The 16,282-nt window shown below is 39.2% G+C and overlaps 3 protein-coding genes across 5 annotated transcripts in view; 1 reads left to right on the forward strand and 2 right to left on the reverse strand.

Annotated features, from left to right (window-relative positions):
• Nucleotides 1–10,260, reverse strand: part of ubr3 (ubiquitin protein ligase E3 component n-recognin 3) — a 46,378-nt gene extending 36,118 nt beyond the window's left edge. For both annotated transcript variants that reach the window (XM_084083732.1, XM_084083731.1), the window contains exons 1-12: nt 9,777–10,260; nt 8,260–8,399; nt 7,736–7,888; nt 7,145–7,291; nt 4,648–4,688; nt 4,407–4,473; nt 4,189–4,319; nt 3,670–3,898; nt 1,784–1,963; nt 906–1,039; nt 709–795; nt 390–455 (exon numbers count right to left, since the gene is read on the reverse strand). In XM_084083732.1, coding sequence (XP_083939858.1) covers nt 390–455; nt 709–795; nt 906–1,039; nt 1,784–1,963; nt 3,670–3,898; nt 4,189–4,319; nt 4,407–4,473; nt 4,648–4,688; nt 7,145–7,291; nt 7,736–7,888; nt 8,260–8,399; nt 9,777–10,216 — 1,815 coding nt within the window. In that variant the 5' untranslated portion in view covers nt 10,217–10,260. The remainder of the gene's footprint in view (nt 1–389; nt 456–708; nt 796–905; nt 1,040–1,783; nt 1,964–3,669; nt 3,899–4,188; nt 4,320–4,406; nt 4,474–4,647; nt 4,689–7,144; nt 7,292–7,735; nt 7,889–8,259; nt 8,400–9,776) is intronic.
• A 261-nt stretch (nt 10,261–10,521) lies between these two features.
• On the forward strand, nt 10,522–12,527 carry mettl5 (methyltransferase 5, N6-adenosine). The gene is made up of 7 exons (XM_084083735.1): nt 10,522–10,912; nt 11,011–11,125; nt 11,369–11,553; nt 11,624–11,703; nt 11,779–11,830; nt 11,930–11,979; nt 12,418–12,527. The coding sequence occupies exons 1-7, from the start codon at nt 10,813–10,815 to the stop codon at nt 12,457–12,459; spliced, it is 624 nt and encodes a 207-aa protein (XP_083939861.1). The 5' UTR covers nt 10,522–10,812; the 3' UTR covers nt 12,460–12,527.
• ssb (small RNA binding exonuclease protection factor La) lies at nt 12,092–15,823 on the reverse strand. Of its 2 annotated transcripts, none has more exons than XM_084083734.1 (12): nt 15,692–15,823; nt 15,024–15,090; nt 14,829–14,932; nt 14,396–14,570; nt 14,196–14,303; nt 13,973–14,076; nt 13,696–13,767; nt 13,563–13,605; nt 13,261–13,401; nt 12,980–13,166; nt 12,719–12,886; nt 12,092–12,630 (listed from the first exon to the last, which is right to left on the reverse strand). In XM_084083734.1, the coding sequence occupies exons 2-12, from the start codon at nt 15,081–15,083 to the stop codon at nt 12,542–12,544; spliced, it is 1,251 nt and encodes a 416-aa protein (XP_083939860.1). In that variant the 5' UTR covers nt 15,084–15,090; nt 15,692–15,823; the 3' UTR covers nt 12,092–12,541. The 2 variants fall into 2 exon arrangements, with proteins under 2 accessions (XP_083939860.1, XP_083939859.1); XM_084083733.1 differs by having other exon boundaries at nt 12,092–12,623; nt 12,706–12,886.
• Nucleotides 15,824–16,282: the final 459 nt, after the last annotated feature.

Consider the following 16,282-nt stretch of genomic DNA (forward strand, 5'->3'; position numbering starts at 1 on the left):
TATGCTTGCATACCTGGTGCGTTTCAAGCGTAATAAACAACAACAATATAACTTTGACAAAAGTAAGTGTTATATTTATTGTGTTGGATTACCCATCTGAAATGTATTGTGTTGGATTACCCATCTCAAATGTATTGTGTTGGATTACCCATCTCAAGAAAGTTTCAAAAGTCTGCAATTGTTTTTCATTGCATACTGAAATTAACTGAATCCAATGGCTTCCTCAGAAATAAAAAAAACATGATATGCTTTGATAAATGTGTCAATTATACTGTGAGCCGTAGTCAATGGACTTAACATGCCACAGCGCTGGTATGGTCCTGATAATGTTAATAATTTGTTAATTTGCACATATCTACAAGTATGCATGTTAAATATGTTTGCCTTACCTTACTGAGAAACATGGCATAGTAGCGATGTAGTGGCAGGTGAAATGTCACTTGATTTGGAGCAGGCTGTAAGAGAGATGCAAGTAATGAAAAACAGTCAAACACTGCTTGGATGTGCAGTGCTGTGTTTATATTGTGTGTGTGTGTGTGTGTGTGTGTGTGTGTGTGTGTGTGTGTGTGTGTGTGTGTGTGTGTGTGTGTGTGTGTGTGTGTGTGTGTGTGTGTGTGTGTGTGTGTGTGTGTGTGTGTGTGTGTGTGTGTGTGTGTGTGTGTGTGTGTGTGTGTGTCTAGATTTGTACAGGTAAAATTTTAGGTTCACCTCATCAACAAAGCCTATGGCATCAAACCAAATCTGCAGCGTCTCCAAGCAGTAGCGGACCACCGTTTTAGTGTATTCCTGTGTCTCCTGCACACAAACAAGATTTTAACGACATCAGTTCAATGAGCAAGCAGCAGACTGTGTCTGAGACTCGCACCGCAATAACACTTCAGAGCTGAGCACCAGCAGAGACTTACTTTGACTTTGCAGTGTGTTAAGAGACCCCACATTGGCTGTGCACAGGCCTCCAGCTCTGCTGCAAATGCTGCATAGTATGTCTGAGATTCAAATTCCACATGTTCATTCAACTCCCGCTTATTCAAGTTCATACCTACAGCAGGAAATAAAGTAAAAAAGCCTTACATTGAGATTGCACATGGACATGTGCCACGATTCAGCAGTGTAACATTAACATGGATATTATTTTAAAGTCAAATGCATTTGGCTCTGTACAAATTTGTTACATACAATACAATGTGTTGACACTCTGCAAGTAACATCAGTAAGAGGATACTGTGGACCATGGCGTGAGGGTGGGGGTTATTTTTAGTGCGGTGGTGCAGTTCACACGGCAAGGGAGCAGAACAAACTACAATTCCAATTCGGTAACAATGAGTCACATGTCCCATAACTCACTTCCTCCATGACACAAATGTATGACAGACTAAGGAGATTAAACTGTTCTTTGTGGGACGTAACATAGTTATAATATCAATACTACTGGAAAACAACCGAGCTGGTGCAATCGTTTAAACCAAAATCCTCACCATGGCTGCATAACAAGTGAAAATAAAGTTTGCATAAACACCCACTGGTCCATTGAAATAAAATGTAAGAGATTCAGCATGAAACCAACATGCACAAATGACATTAATAAAAGTGGGCCAGGTTTCATAAACACAACAAGCATAGAAAAAACATTCTGCAAAACCAGTTGTTTGATTTATTCAAACTTGCCATTCATTCAGCAAATGCATTAATATTGTATGGATCACAAGTAAGTGCATGATCTACTTTTTGAGGGCAATGACATAATTGCAGTGCCAAATCTGCCAATACAGAACATCACATTTACCTTGAAAGAATGACACGAAACTCATCCAAAGCATCAACAATGAATGGTCCTCCAGGAACTTCTTCGCTACACTTTGGTGTGAGAGGATATTGATAAAATCACTAACTAAAGGCCAGTAAGTGTTGTTCTTCAGCAGGGCTTCACCACAGTTAACCACAACATGGCGACTGTTCTCTTCATCTGAAAACAAAGAATAAACAGTATACTACATATACATCAAGTTGATAATTTGGCCACATTTTCAAAAGATACTCCTGAACATTGCAATTTGACAGATGCATCGGAGCTTGCAATGTTACTCCAATTGTATCAAAAACAGATTTTTACAACACACTTCTAAATTAGTTTATTATAAATCAGGTAAGTAGTTGGGAAGACCCGACAGCCGAGTGGTTAGGGCAGATACCACACAGGCTCAAATGCCTGACAGCGAGTCCCCGGTTAAATTCCTGGCCGGTTGGACTATTTTCTGCATGTCACTCCCCTACACTCTCCATGATTCCTGTTTCTCTCCACTGTACCTATCGAATAAAGTCTCAGAAAACCCCCAAAATATTTCTTATCAAAAAAAGAAAGAAATTAGGCACTGCAGTTACACTCTTCCCAGAGGGGAAATTTGTCCTCTACATTTTACCCCTCTTATTAGGAGCAGTGGGCAACTGTGCAGTGCCCAGGGACCAGCTCCAGCTCTAAGGCCAGTGCCTCTGTCAATGGCAGGATCCCAACATCCCTTCTTTTGGCATGAGATAGAACTGGAGCACCAGGAATAAACCCAGATGGACATAGTTAAAGATTTGGACTCATCTTGTTAAAGATTCTGTAGGGATTGATTCTTGACTTTGTAATCCACTCGGATGTATTGTACATACATACAGTATGTACAATACATCCTTTTTCTTACTGTATTTTGAACAGTCTGGTATTTTGAATCAGACTTTATGGTTATAATTGTTAACCTGTCTAAGCATTCTATTTCCAATATGCTACTGACTGACCAGATTGCTATGCCCTGATTTTGCACTACGTATTTTATCCTGAAGATGGCAGCTTGTCTGCCAGAGCATTGTACATAAAGTATTGCATTTATTTTCCATTCTCCACAAACTGAGAACAGTTCAAGCTCTAATGTTGAATTCACACTAACAACTGCGAGCGGATTTCTGCAGTACGGAATTACAGTAAATAGCTGTGACCAAGGTATGAGTGACAGCCTTGTAAATAAGCAAATTGTGGTCCAGCGTGAGCTCCACTGCTCCAGGCAGCTAAAGTCGGCAGCTATGCCCGATGGGAGAGCTCACAGACAGGGGGAAGTACAGACACACAGTGCCCTATCCGACAGCTTGTCTATACATTAGGTAAGAAATAGACCAAGCAGTTACTTAATCTTGATGAATTTCACATCTACTAGTTTAAATCGATATTCTATACCTTCTATACAGTAGTCGGTTTAGTGTGTGTACGGCTACACCTATTTCAGACCACAAGGGCGCTTCTGGTTGGCTGCTGCTCTGTCTGGCCACGGTTGCTCCTCTCCATAGACAATGTACTGAACCTTGCCACTATGTCAGAACTTGGTAGCAGAATACCACTGCTGGCGTGTATTCAAAATACAGTAAAGCCAGTGAGTTTTGTCAAGAGCCACTGGTAGAAGTAAGTTCCTAACACACAAAAGCCACGGTGGCATTCGAACCCAGAACCTTATACAGTAGCTGTGAGACTGTGGCAACTATGTAGCATGTGTGCTTAAAATGTATAACTCGTTAGACTTAATTTAGGGGTGTTATTATTCTTCTCCCCCATCAATAGACTACTTGCTTAATACCCGTGTTGATAATAGGGCAATCTTAGCCCAACATATTTAGTATACCAACTGGCTGACAACTCACCTTGAAGTTCACTTTTGATAAGGCAACTCTCCATCATATAGAGCAGCACAGTGACCATGATGTCCAGCAGTTGGCACTCCTCAGTTACGTGGCGTGCCAGCTCTTCGTTGCTAAACAGCTGTACACTAATATGCACAATGCGGTTGGACATGGTGTCCGACTCATGGCTTTTCATCAGTGTTTTCATAATGAATGCATAATGCTGAACAAATGTTTTTGTGAAGGTGATCTGTAAGAGAATGACAGAAAGTAGTTGTCAAGTTTTTCCATCACATAATTGAGGCTTAATGTGACTAATATTCACATGTGTTGATGCTTCTTACTCTGAAAACCTAAGAGGGGAAAAGTGCAAAGGTATTTGCACTTAACAACAACTAAGAATAAAGTCTAGGCATAATCACACAAAATAATGAAGAAATATTAACTGGAAATAAAAACCATACAAATAAATTATAAGAACTTTTAATTCAAGCTTATTTACAAACCTGTATAACAGAACTCTGTCAGAAAAGTATTTACCTTGTAGTCTTGATCTGGCAACATGTTTAATAAGAAGGTGACCATCTTCTGAGGAAACTCATATTTTATTGTCCAAAAAAGCAACTCCTCCAAAAAGCATTTGTGTTTCAGAGAATCCATAATAGATTGGTCTAGGGGCAGAAAAGGGACAGATTAAGACAGGCCTCCTCTAATAACTTTTAACATGCAGTATGAGTAACTTATGGGAATTCAGTTACCTTTGGTAGTGCTACTCAGCTTCACCCTCTTTCGCTGTCCAACAGACTGGCCACCATCTTGGTCCTCCTTTGAGGAAAAAGAAGGAGATGTTACCACCAATGAAGCAGCGGACATCACACAGGCTTAACAGTGACAATAGACTGGTTGAGATAAAGATAATAAGCACATAATGATAGTCACTAAACTACAATGGAATAAGCATCATGATGAGCCCTGGTTTGAGATTATATCAACACATACCTCTTTACTTGACTCATCGGGGCTGCTCGGTGCAGTGGCTCCTGGGGAAAAAAGAAACAATTGATTAAGACCATTGCGGGGTTAAAGCAATATTTTCCCAACGTTCAATATAGGGCTTGATATCCAGTTATCAATGTCCATTACATATAGAAATGGACTCACCAAGATTCCATGCCTCTAACAAAGAGGTATTTTACCTCCTCATCCACTAGCATTGAGAAGACAAAAAGTACAGAATTTTATATATATATATATATATATATATATATATATATATATATATATATATATATATATATATATATATATATATATAGATTCTGTGATAGATGGGTTTTTCAATAACCTATCCAACTACTAGGTGTTTGCTGTATGAATGTATTCCTCCATAGCGTCTGCCAAAGTTTTGCAGAGAAGTGATTTATTGGTGTGTTCTTTTTCTTTTGTACAAGTTTTGCATGAAATGGAGCTGCCATTTGGCTGACATACAAAATGGACAGTCTACTGGTGTTTCAAAATTATGATTACACTAACGACATGCATAGCCTGGTAAACCCTCCCTCCGGAAATCTCATTTCCATTTGATTCCAGGAGTGAGTCTGGCATGATCGCCCATTCTGCAATATTGGCTGTGGGCTGGAGTTGGGCGGGAGTAATACCGTTGACTGACAACCCCTTCAGCCAATGATCGTTGTTCCCCTTCAGCCAATTGCAGTGCGTTTTTACCACCTCCAGACTAATGTGACGCAACGGGACTTTTGAGATGGCCATGCCCAAAATAGGTTGCCTTATTCGGATACATGCGTGTCACTACCCGCCCCTGCCGGTTCTCTGAATTTTTATTTTTAAATAGGCTCTGTCATGATTAATTGACCACATATATGAAGTTAAACAACTCAATTCTATCCAAACGATATCTTAAAAGTAAATTCTGCGCCTCAAAAAAAGAAGTTTGAGAGTTTGAAAGTAAGAAGTGAAGGCACTCGCACAAACAACAATGGCTGCCGTTCGTCTTTTGTCGGCTGCACTCAGGCTGCACTCGGCTTCATTCGGGCTCACTCGAACTCGCCACCTGATTGGCCAACTGTCGCTGTCAATCACAGAACGATGAGCGACGACGCTGATAGGCTCGGTTTTTGGTAATGCGCTAGAAACGCCCATACAAGCCTTCATACCAGACTCACTCCTGGAATCAAATGGAAATGAGATTTCCGGAGGGAGGGTTTACCAGGCTACGACACGCATGGAAATAACTAAGAGAAACAGCCACTTGATTGAATAATTGAATGTGTAGAATCAGAGAATCTTTGGAACTTCAGACTTTAAAGTGTTAAATGCACATTCAATGCAAGTGAATGGAGAGATAAAATAAGAAAACCTCCCGTGACATGGATTCTTGGTTTCCATTTCTAATTAACTGGACATTAAGTCCTATATTGAACGTTGGGAAAATATCACTTAATGGCTACCTTGCATGAACACCTTTTTTCAGGTTAAAATATGTCTTGTTGAAAGGGTTGTGCATGAATTAGCCTTTAAAACATCACTGTCACCACCATCATCTACAGTTCCAGCACACAAAGTGTAAAGCCTAATTTATAGTCTGCAGTACGACCATGTCGCTTGCCAAAACGAACAGATCTACAAGCTAGCTGGACTTGTAGCAATGGAGTATAATGGAGCTCTAAGAGGGATGAAACCCTCGGATGATTTTGTAGGATTTATTTACAATTCAGGTTCAAAACTACAGCATGGTAAAAACATGGTTGGCTGCATGACACTGACCTTATAGTGCACCATGATGTAAGCAACGCAGCAGCAGCTAATAAAATTAATAATAGGTGTGTTAGAATTACCGTCTATACTTGCACTTTTGCACAACCATAGCGCTGGGCACAACTAAATCTAAAACACACCAATTAATGTTATTAGCTGCAGCTGCATTGCTTACTAGCCATATGTTTTTAATCTGCTGTAGTTTATAACCCAAACTGGAAAACAAGCTACAAAATCAGCCATCGATATAATACATATATACCTCATTGACGGCTGTTGTTCAATTAAGCGACGCATCAAGACGGCTGCAATATTGGCAGGGGCAAGCCATGCCTCCTAATGCATGCATGACCCATGTATGTCTATTGAAGCAGGAGATCTCTCCACTATCATAACTCGTTGCATTCTCTACGAATTTTCAAGCGGTTTGGTTGTTACAGATATCAGACATGTAGTTTATGATAAAAGATACTTGGTTATTTTTTTGTGTTTTATACCAAAATACCTTATCTTATGTAGATAGTAACACTAATTATGTTTATAAAATAGGGGAAAAAAATATTGTTTCAGTTACTTATATACAACTCAGACATATTTCTTGCAGTGGATTTACAGTATGGCAACTTGTCCATTCCAGAATGGCAGCGACGTTGACGTATGATCCAATGGCATCTACGTATATTATGTCTATGGTTTCAGGACCCTTTAACTGATGTCATACCCAATAAGCCCAATGCTCCAGCTCCACCCTCTGCTCCATCTGCAGCCACAGCCTGAGCCCTCTCCTCTACAGACACCAGACCTGAATTCTTCAGTGCTGACAAATACTTGTCGTAGTTCTGTTTAGCATACACATTCTCCTCTTGACCTGAAAGAAAGAAATAAAATAAAAATGTAAACTGTGTATCGATGTCTGGCTGCCATTTCCAAATCACAAATGCCACCCTAAGAAAAAGAACATGATAGGTGTACAGATTAAGTAATAAATTTTTTAACATGTCATTAAACCAAACGAGTAGTATTATCAGATTTTCCCTTCAATTTTTATTTTTTAAGATATTTTTCATCATTTTTGTTTTTCAGTGGCTGAAAATAATTTTCATATTGTCTGCCTTCACAAATGTACCTTATTATCTTTGTGGGGGGGGGGGGGCATAACATGATTATTTTGTCAACATTGTGCAGCGGCATTTAAATGTATGCAATATGCGTATTAACCAATAAGAGTCAGTGTTAAATTAAGTTATGATTTATCTAGCTGTTTAACAAAATTACTATCTCAAAAACAGCTTGAAATTATGTAGATATTTACCCATGCTCAACTCCTTGAACGTTTGCTGATTGGTCAGGATCTTTGTAAGAACAGTTCTCATGGCTCCTCCCATCTTCGTAAGCTCCTCTAGGAAGGAGATCTGAGGCTCCAGCTGTTGAAGGACCTTCTGTAGATCTCTGTCACTTGAGGTGTCTAGCAAAGCAAGATAAGAGATAAACATCATGATCAAGGAGGGACACACTGGACAATCAAGCCTTTCTTGAAAAGGTCCGAGTTGTAGAAAACTGGTGTCCAGCAATTAGTTTTTCTTTTCCATTCAACTCCAATAGGCATCTTTCTCACCATTTGTATTAAACCGAACAAACATTAAAAAACACAATAAATAAAAATTAAAAACATTAACCGGCATTCTCAACAATGGATAAGCCTTTACTTTTGGACTAGTCTATTACAGGCTAGTAATGCTAAAACAAATAAGGGAAATAAATAGCATATAGCACAAAATCCAAGTTAAATAGATGTGTATCTTCCCAGTGAGAAGAAGATGCCAGTTGAGTATTTACCTGGTTCAGTGTATCCATCTCTTAGATACTGAATGATACAGATGATGAAGCGAGGAAGGACCATCTCAGACATCAGTAGGAGGTCTCGAGGGACTGACGGAACATTCTCCCCCGTTCTTAATCGATGCCGTCTGCAAAATCTGTCACAAAATATCACAGTTAATGTACATGTAGGTGTGTATTTGATTATTGTAGCATATGCAAACTGTTATTTTCACAAGCAGGCTCACTGATGACCAGTGGTGGAAAAAGTACTAAAATGTTTTAAATACTGCAATATAGAAAAACTCTGTCAAAATGTACTTACAGAACAGTACAAAGGTATTGGTATCAAAATGTACTTAAAGTACCAATAGCAGACAGTACTCATTATGCAGAATGTCCCAAGTTTCAAATGTATAAAATGTATTCAAATCTTTTGAAAATAGCAGATCTACAAGCTCACAATGCATAGCGAGCTTGTAGATCAGCCATTTTCAAATGGTCGATATGTATGGGGCTGAATGTGGATAATGTATGTTTTGTAATACTTGAATACATTTACACCACTGCTGATGATTACTGACAAAAGTTGACGGGGGATACAGCAGGAAAGGACATCTCTCACTAATACATACTAACCAATTCGTAATCATCTAGCAGCTACCCATTCCATTATGGGATGGGCCCAATGTACTGTAAGCTCTGCTTATTGTCAGCAATGCTTATCGTAATAATGTTCAGTTAAGCATCATCATTATAAGCTAGGCTAGCCTGGCTAGGTAACCAGTATATTTTTGACTTGTCATGCTTTTCAACCGGGAGATTTCATAATCATTGGAATATTTAATTGCTGATACTAATTAATTAGCTCCAGAATTAGTGTCAGAATCATCTTGGGGATAGTGTTGTAAGCCGTGTAACTCAGTGACGTTAGCTACCTTGGTAACATTAGTTAGCTTGTTTTTGCATTCAAGACCTGTCAAACGGGGCACTATAGCAAGCAGCTAGCGTTCAGTGTTGCCATGCCCGTTTATTATTATTATTATTATAAGCGACTTGTTTTTCTGTAAAGTTGCTTGTAAATTGGTAGTTGCGTTTTTTGGGCTTATTGTTTCTAAAGTGTATGTTGCTTGTTTGGGCTTATTTCCCCCAAAAAATATTTAAACCAGTGCTTCTGAAACATGTATATGTCATGGACCGCAAAATTGACATGCATTTGTCCCTATAACCCCCAACTGAAAATGTTTTAAGCCAGGGACCCCCCATACAAGATGTGTGTTGCTAAAATGTTTCAAAAAAATATTAAAACATTTCTTCAAGATTTTTTTTAAAATATCAGATCTACTAGCTAACAACACGTCGCAGCGTGACGCGTTGTGAGCTTGTAGATCGGCTATTTTCAAATAGCCAATGTATACGTTTAAAGGGCTCGCTTCTTTTGGGCTTGTTTTCGTGGACCCGGTTGCTCGTTTCTCTCTCAAAACCTGCCAACACTGCTAGCGTTAGCATAGCTAGCATAGCCTCTTTTTACTTACCCACTCTCTCGCATGACATTACTGTCTCCACAGTCACAGGCCCCGCCAGCCTGACTCCTGAACATGTTGAAATCGTGGCCCGTGTGGTCTCCGTTGTTGAAACACTCGGCGCACAGTGACATGCACGGGGAAATGCCACAGGTCCGACATCGATATGCCACGAAATTGGCCGTCCAGACCAAGCCACACAGAGTGGCATTATCGTAGGACCGGACCGTTTTGCAGAACTCCTCGAACGACTCGCCTCCTCCCGCGATCAGACATTTGCACCAGTCGAGAGCCTCGGTGTCCGCCGCGGGATTCTCGGGATTCAGGACAGAATCGAGCAGCTCGTTGAGTTGCCGGACAGCAGAGCTATTGTCAGTCCGACTGAGGTCTGCCTTCAGCTGGGTGGCAGTAGCCTTCTTGTCCCGGCGTAGCAGCAGCGACGCCGCCATCATGCACTCTCTCTGGCTTGTTGTCCACACAAATTTATTTTTGTTGTCTTGTTGCCATGTTCTCGGGCTTTCTCGCGATACAACCACAGACAGACGCCTCGTAGTAATTTATTGAGTGATTTCTCTTCCTTTCTTTCTTTCTCTCTCTCTCTCACACACACATAGTATTATTAGCCTTGGATCAAGACTACCATACAATGTATGTTATCGAGTCTGACTTTTACAAACGCATAAATAATAATACAAATAATAATAATATATATATATACACACATATATATGGTCCTCGAATATGTATATATTATTATCGAATACGTGTTATATATGTATATAACGATTATTTATGTCCACAAGTTGCATGTTTTTTTTGCAAGTCAATTTGGACCCATTTTAGTGTGAAAAGGTCTGGAGACGTCAGACGTGGAACCGATATGATGCGTAGCGATTTCGTCTCGGTTTGTTTTGCTGATGCACACTTGTGCGTCTGCGGAAGTCGCCCTTTTCAACCATGCTCCAAGCCAAGAACATTTTGTTGTGTAGTTTCTGAACTTGTCTTCAGGTGGAACCGCAGTGAATACACAACCGATTCATAAACAAACATGAAATTGAAAGAATTAGAAAGCTGCCTTCAACAAGTGGATGTATTTGAAGAACCGAAGATCCTCCTTGAACAGTATCCAACCAGTCCTCATATTGCAGGTGAGGTGTTCAAGATCAAGATTCAAGTGTTAAAAGATCAAGATTGTGTTAATTGTGCAACTGCAGAGTAGCGTTACTTACATTTGTCTATTTAACAGCATGCATGCTGTACACAATCCACAATACATTTGATGACATCGAGGGGAAACTGGTCGCAGATTTGGGATGTGGATGTGGAGTTCTCAGCATTGGAGCGGCGATGCTTGATGCGGGGTAAGTGTCCCACAATAATAGCCATTATAATAAATAAACTGTGTGGCATTGGCGCATGGTAGCACCCCACACACTAAAATGGAAATAAACTGACTTAACGGTTTAAAAGTTATTGCCATTGCATTGTTGCAGCAAACAAAATCTACCAAACACAACATTCCTTAACTTTTCTGATTTAATCAGCAATATAAATATAACCACGTTGCTTTATAATAAATCTAAACATTGGCTTGTATATTTCAGCTTGTGTGTCGGCTTTGACGTTGATCACGAAGCTCTCGATATATTCAAAAGGAATGCAGAGGAATTTGAGATTCCAAATGTAGACCTGGTCCAATGTGACATGTGTTCCTTGGATGCAGAGGCCTTTGCTAACAAGTTTGACACCGTGATAATGAATCCTCCATTTGGCACAAAACACAACCAAGGTTAGTAGAGCATTCATTTGATTATGTACAGATAGTTGTTCCAGGGGTTATGAACTCTTTATCATTTCAGGTATGGATATGAGGTTTCTCAGGAAAGCGCTGACGATGGCAACAACAGTATATTCACTTCATAAAACATCAACACGAGATGTAAGTATTGTATTATGGTATGGTAAAATATAGCAGTGTACATTTCAGTTGTATAATTAATCACCTGATCTGCAGCACATACAAAAGAAGGCTGGTGACTGGGCAGTGAAGATGGAAGTAATTGCAGGTGAGAGAAGCAAATTCAAGCATTATTATTCAGACTAAAGCAAATCTAATTAATTGATGGATTAATTAACTTATTAATTCCCCCCCCCCCCCTTGACAGAACTCCGGTACGATTTGCCAGCTTCTTACAAGTTCCACAAAAAGAAATCGGTATGTGATACTAACAATTGACTTTTGTAGTAGTCTCAGTTATCAAGCATAGATAAGCAGCATGTTAAATATGATCCTGAAGTATGACATGTACTCCATTGACACAAGTATGTACAAAAAAAAAGGTTTATTCACAAGAACTTAGAACAAAGTTAATGCTTTTTAACCATGCTTTTTTAACTAAACCAAGAATATGAGAATGCAATGGCACACAGGTCTTAATTGTCACGCAAATCTTTATACAAAAAAAAAAAACTAAAACGATTGTGTGCAGAAACTAAATGACTGTTAGAAGTCCAAGGAGCATTATCCATGTTAAACAAATTAAAAAGCATAATCTCAGGAAAGCAAATTAAAAGAGCTCAGGAAAAACATAGGTACATTTTAAGAGGCACAATATACTGGGACTGAAAACTGACATTCCAAATTGTTCTCTAGGTTGACATCAAAGTGGACTTTCTACGGTTCTCCAAAGCATGACAATTCCACTGGAATGGACTTTTGTGTTTTCCATGTAGCCTATATAATAAAAGCTTTTTCAAAATAAATGTCATTTGTAACCTCATGACTTTGATCCAGTTTCCGTTTTCACAACCTTTGCTGCTGGGGAATCGGCATTTCCTTCTAGCGCCCGCTTCTTCGGGCTTGGTGCTGAAAAGACAAAGTTTGGTCAAGTTTTTGGTTTTGAAAACAATGAATGCCTTGATGAATGTCTTGATTTCAAACAAAAATGTCTTACCATCCTCTGCCTTGATGAATGTCTTGATTTCAGACAAAAATGTCTTACTATCCTCATCGTCGCTGTCAAATTTAGTCTTCTTGCCTTGGTACTGTGTTCTGTCATGATCTCTGCCACCCCTTCCCCTTCGGCCTCCTCTTCCTCTGCCACCTCCTCTCCCTCTACCGCCTGTTAGTTTAAAAGTACAAGAGTACTAAAGTCAAAGCATATACATAGTCTGACCAATGTATTAAATCAACAAAGATGTTTAAAATAATTCACCTTTGCTTTTGTTTCTGCTGTGCATCTCCTGCTGGGTCTCAATTATCTTCTTCAACACGTCTTTCTCTACATCTCCCTCAAGTACCTCCCATACAACATCATGGTCCTTTACTTGCAAAGCCCCTCCATTTGCTTCCTTTGCCTTATCAAAAGCCTCCTTTGCATTCCCATCAAAAAGCAGGGTGCCCTTCACGACAACAGATATATTGTTATATATAAATCATAGATAGAGGTATTCGTGGTGCAATTCATTTAATGTCAATGGTGGACAGATTAATTACCTCTTTAGCACCCCTTGCAAAATCAACCCATTTAATCTTGCCATGCCCAGAGAACAATGCATGGAAATCCTCTCTTGAAACTTGCTCAAGTTCCCCTGAAAACTTCAGCAAGCAGCCTGTCTGTTCATCCAAAAGCAGACCCTGAAAGTAAATTATTTATTAATTCTTGAGTTCATATTATGGATGGCAACTTTCACTTCTTAGTCTTATTTCAGCACATAACAACATACTCCCCCTTGTTAGTCAGTAGGGGCTGCATACCGCACAATGCAGCTTTTAAGCAGTGCAGTAGGAGATCTTACCATTTCCTTGTCCTCCACATTTTTTTGCTTTTCTTCCTTGTCCCTAGAAAAAGAGGTATTTGCAGTCAATCTTCCATCATACATTGAATATGCATTTCTATGGCACACAGGGGAAACATTGTGTTGTCATTACTGTCTAGCTTTCGCCTTTGATTCTGCTTTGTGCTGTTTTCGCTCCTCTGCTTTCTTTGCATGATACTCCTCTCTGCAAAAGAACAGCAAGAACAAATTATTGTAGCGCACAATCAAACATGGCAATCCATGCTTGTTTAACTTTGAAAATGATGAGCAAATTATTTCTCAATCCAAACAAACAGGTTTATTCAATAGTTTTTTTATATTAACTGTTAAAAGCAGCTTTGACATCAGAACACAACCCACTTTTTCCTTCCCACTCCAATATTACATACCTTGTGAGCACGATCATCTCGTTGTCCTTGAATGATTTTACGTCTGAACGTTCCATGAATTTTTTGACTGCTTCCTCAGTGTCAAAACACACAAACACTGAGCCCTGTCAAAATAATGAATGTCAGAACAGAGTGTATCAGTGTAATCATTATGGTACCAATCCCAAAAAATGCCCCTGAAAACGGGGGGGGGGGGGGCGCACATAGTGTAAGTGTACTTTACCTTAAATTGTCGTTGCAGGGTTTTCCTCATCTGAATGTTTTCTACAGTGGCTTTCCCATTGAACCACTCCTGGACCTCATCAAGGGTTGTCTCTAATGGAAAACCTTTCTAAACAGCACATAGAAAAGCCTTTCATTCAAGAGCACTGTCATATATATATAAAGTTAAATACTTCTGTGTGCATGCAAATAGTAACCTACAATGTACACAGATTTGTGTTTGACGGCATCTTTGTATTCATCATTTAGTTCCGGTAAGGGTTTCTCTGCAGACCTCCTGACTTTTGTCTTGTCATCACTGACTTCCAGAAGTCCAGTCTTTGACTTTTGAAGAGCCGACACGATCACGTTGGGATCTGTGGTTATACACTTAAGTCTGAGAAGAGTATAACAATGCATAAATGTATAATGTACATATTTAATGCTCAAGTTCAAAATTAACGTCAATTCCCATGATTAACAATAGTAGAATCAAATTAAGCCTAACTTTATAATATATACATACACACCAAATTAAAGTGTTATTTGTTGCAAACTACTGAATGTGTGTCTGTTTTCTGATTGCTATGGCCATAATAGTAAATACTTGTTTTTTTTTTTATCATGATGGGACACATTAAAGTATATAACAGACCTGTTAAATTTAAGCATGGTTTCCAAAGTCACCCAGCCATCATCAACCTGCAGCTGTTCCTTTAGAAACTTGTCTCTTGGAAGGTTGTGATCCCCAAAGTAGTACTATAGTAAGAATTGAGATACGACAGCATTATTAAAATGATTGGTATTGACGGCATTATCAACATTATTAATAATGATGTAACGAAATTACCTCAATCTGTCGAGCCACATTCTTCTCAACTGAAGACATTTCTTGTTGGGTTTCTGCCATGATTGTTCTGTGACGTAAAGAACAATCGCATGAGGGTTGGTGAAAATGACGTACCAATTTCTACAATGGCTGATTTAAGGCAATCACGTCTCAGCGAGTAGTACACCGCATCTACTCTGTTAACTGAATACATGTGGTTATCATTGTAGCCAGGCCGACAACGCCCGTTATGCAAATTGTTTATGAGTTCAAGCATGAATTATAGAAACCCTGAATCATTATGAACCTACATCAACGCTGCAGCCAGCATGCTGATGCTGCTACCAGCAAGCTGTAACCGGCATGCTAGCTCATTTGGCTAATCTGCTAGCTCTTGTCCTGCTGACTCAACTGTGTTTGATTTGACCACATAACACGTTCTCGCATTTTACGGAATTTATGCTCATGTCCTAAATATCACAAATTACTTTGCCAATCTTCGATGTCTAGCAACCTTACCCAATCAAAAAGGTTGACATTCAGAACAAAATGGAACTTTATTAGCCGCCGACCACTACCCGGGCATTTTTTAACCAACCAGTGCTTGTATTTTAGCCTGTTAAAACACATTTAACTAATTAAAAGAGCTACATGTCAATACTTTTAACTACAAGAAAGGCCATACTTACTTTGATGATCACGGTTCTCTGAGAGTGTTTTATTTCTAACCCAACTATTAACTTATTTCCCCCTGCCCTGCGTGTTTTGCACGTTGTGTGAACGAGGAAATGCGTGGCGGCGTGCTACGGAGGGCGTTGAGGATCAAACGCAAACACGTCGCCTTTAAAGAGTGCACATGCGCATTTGGAACGCATTTATAGAGGACCAGACCACAACTTTATTTGTTCTTATCAATATAGTTTATATATTGTATTTGATTGTATTTATTTATTTATACATATACATTATTACCAAATAAATGCAATCAATCTATCAATAGATTCATCATATCATAAGTGGTTAGTTTTTTTGTTTGTTTTTTGTTAAAAGGTTAAAGCTCTATATTATGATAGTAATCATTGCTATCTGTTTCTTCAGTAACAGGGGTCTGTGGGGGTTGGGGTGTACTGAAACCAGCGCACCCCGAAACAACAGGTTGGACATTGATTGCGTGAAACAATCACCTGTGCGTCCAGTCTAATTTGTTAGTAAACAAATAATTGGTCTATTAAACATAAAATACATTTTCATGTGGGTTACCAATTTCCTGCCAATCATGA

The sequence above is a fragment of the Gymnoscopelus microlampas genome, assembly GCF_963454915.1.
Source record: "Gymnoscopelus microlampas genome assembly, chromosome: 17".
Taxonomy (NCBI): Eukaryota; Metazoa; Chordata; class Actinopteri; order Myctophiformes; family Myctophidae; genus Gymnoscopelus; species Gymnoscopelus microlampas.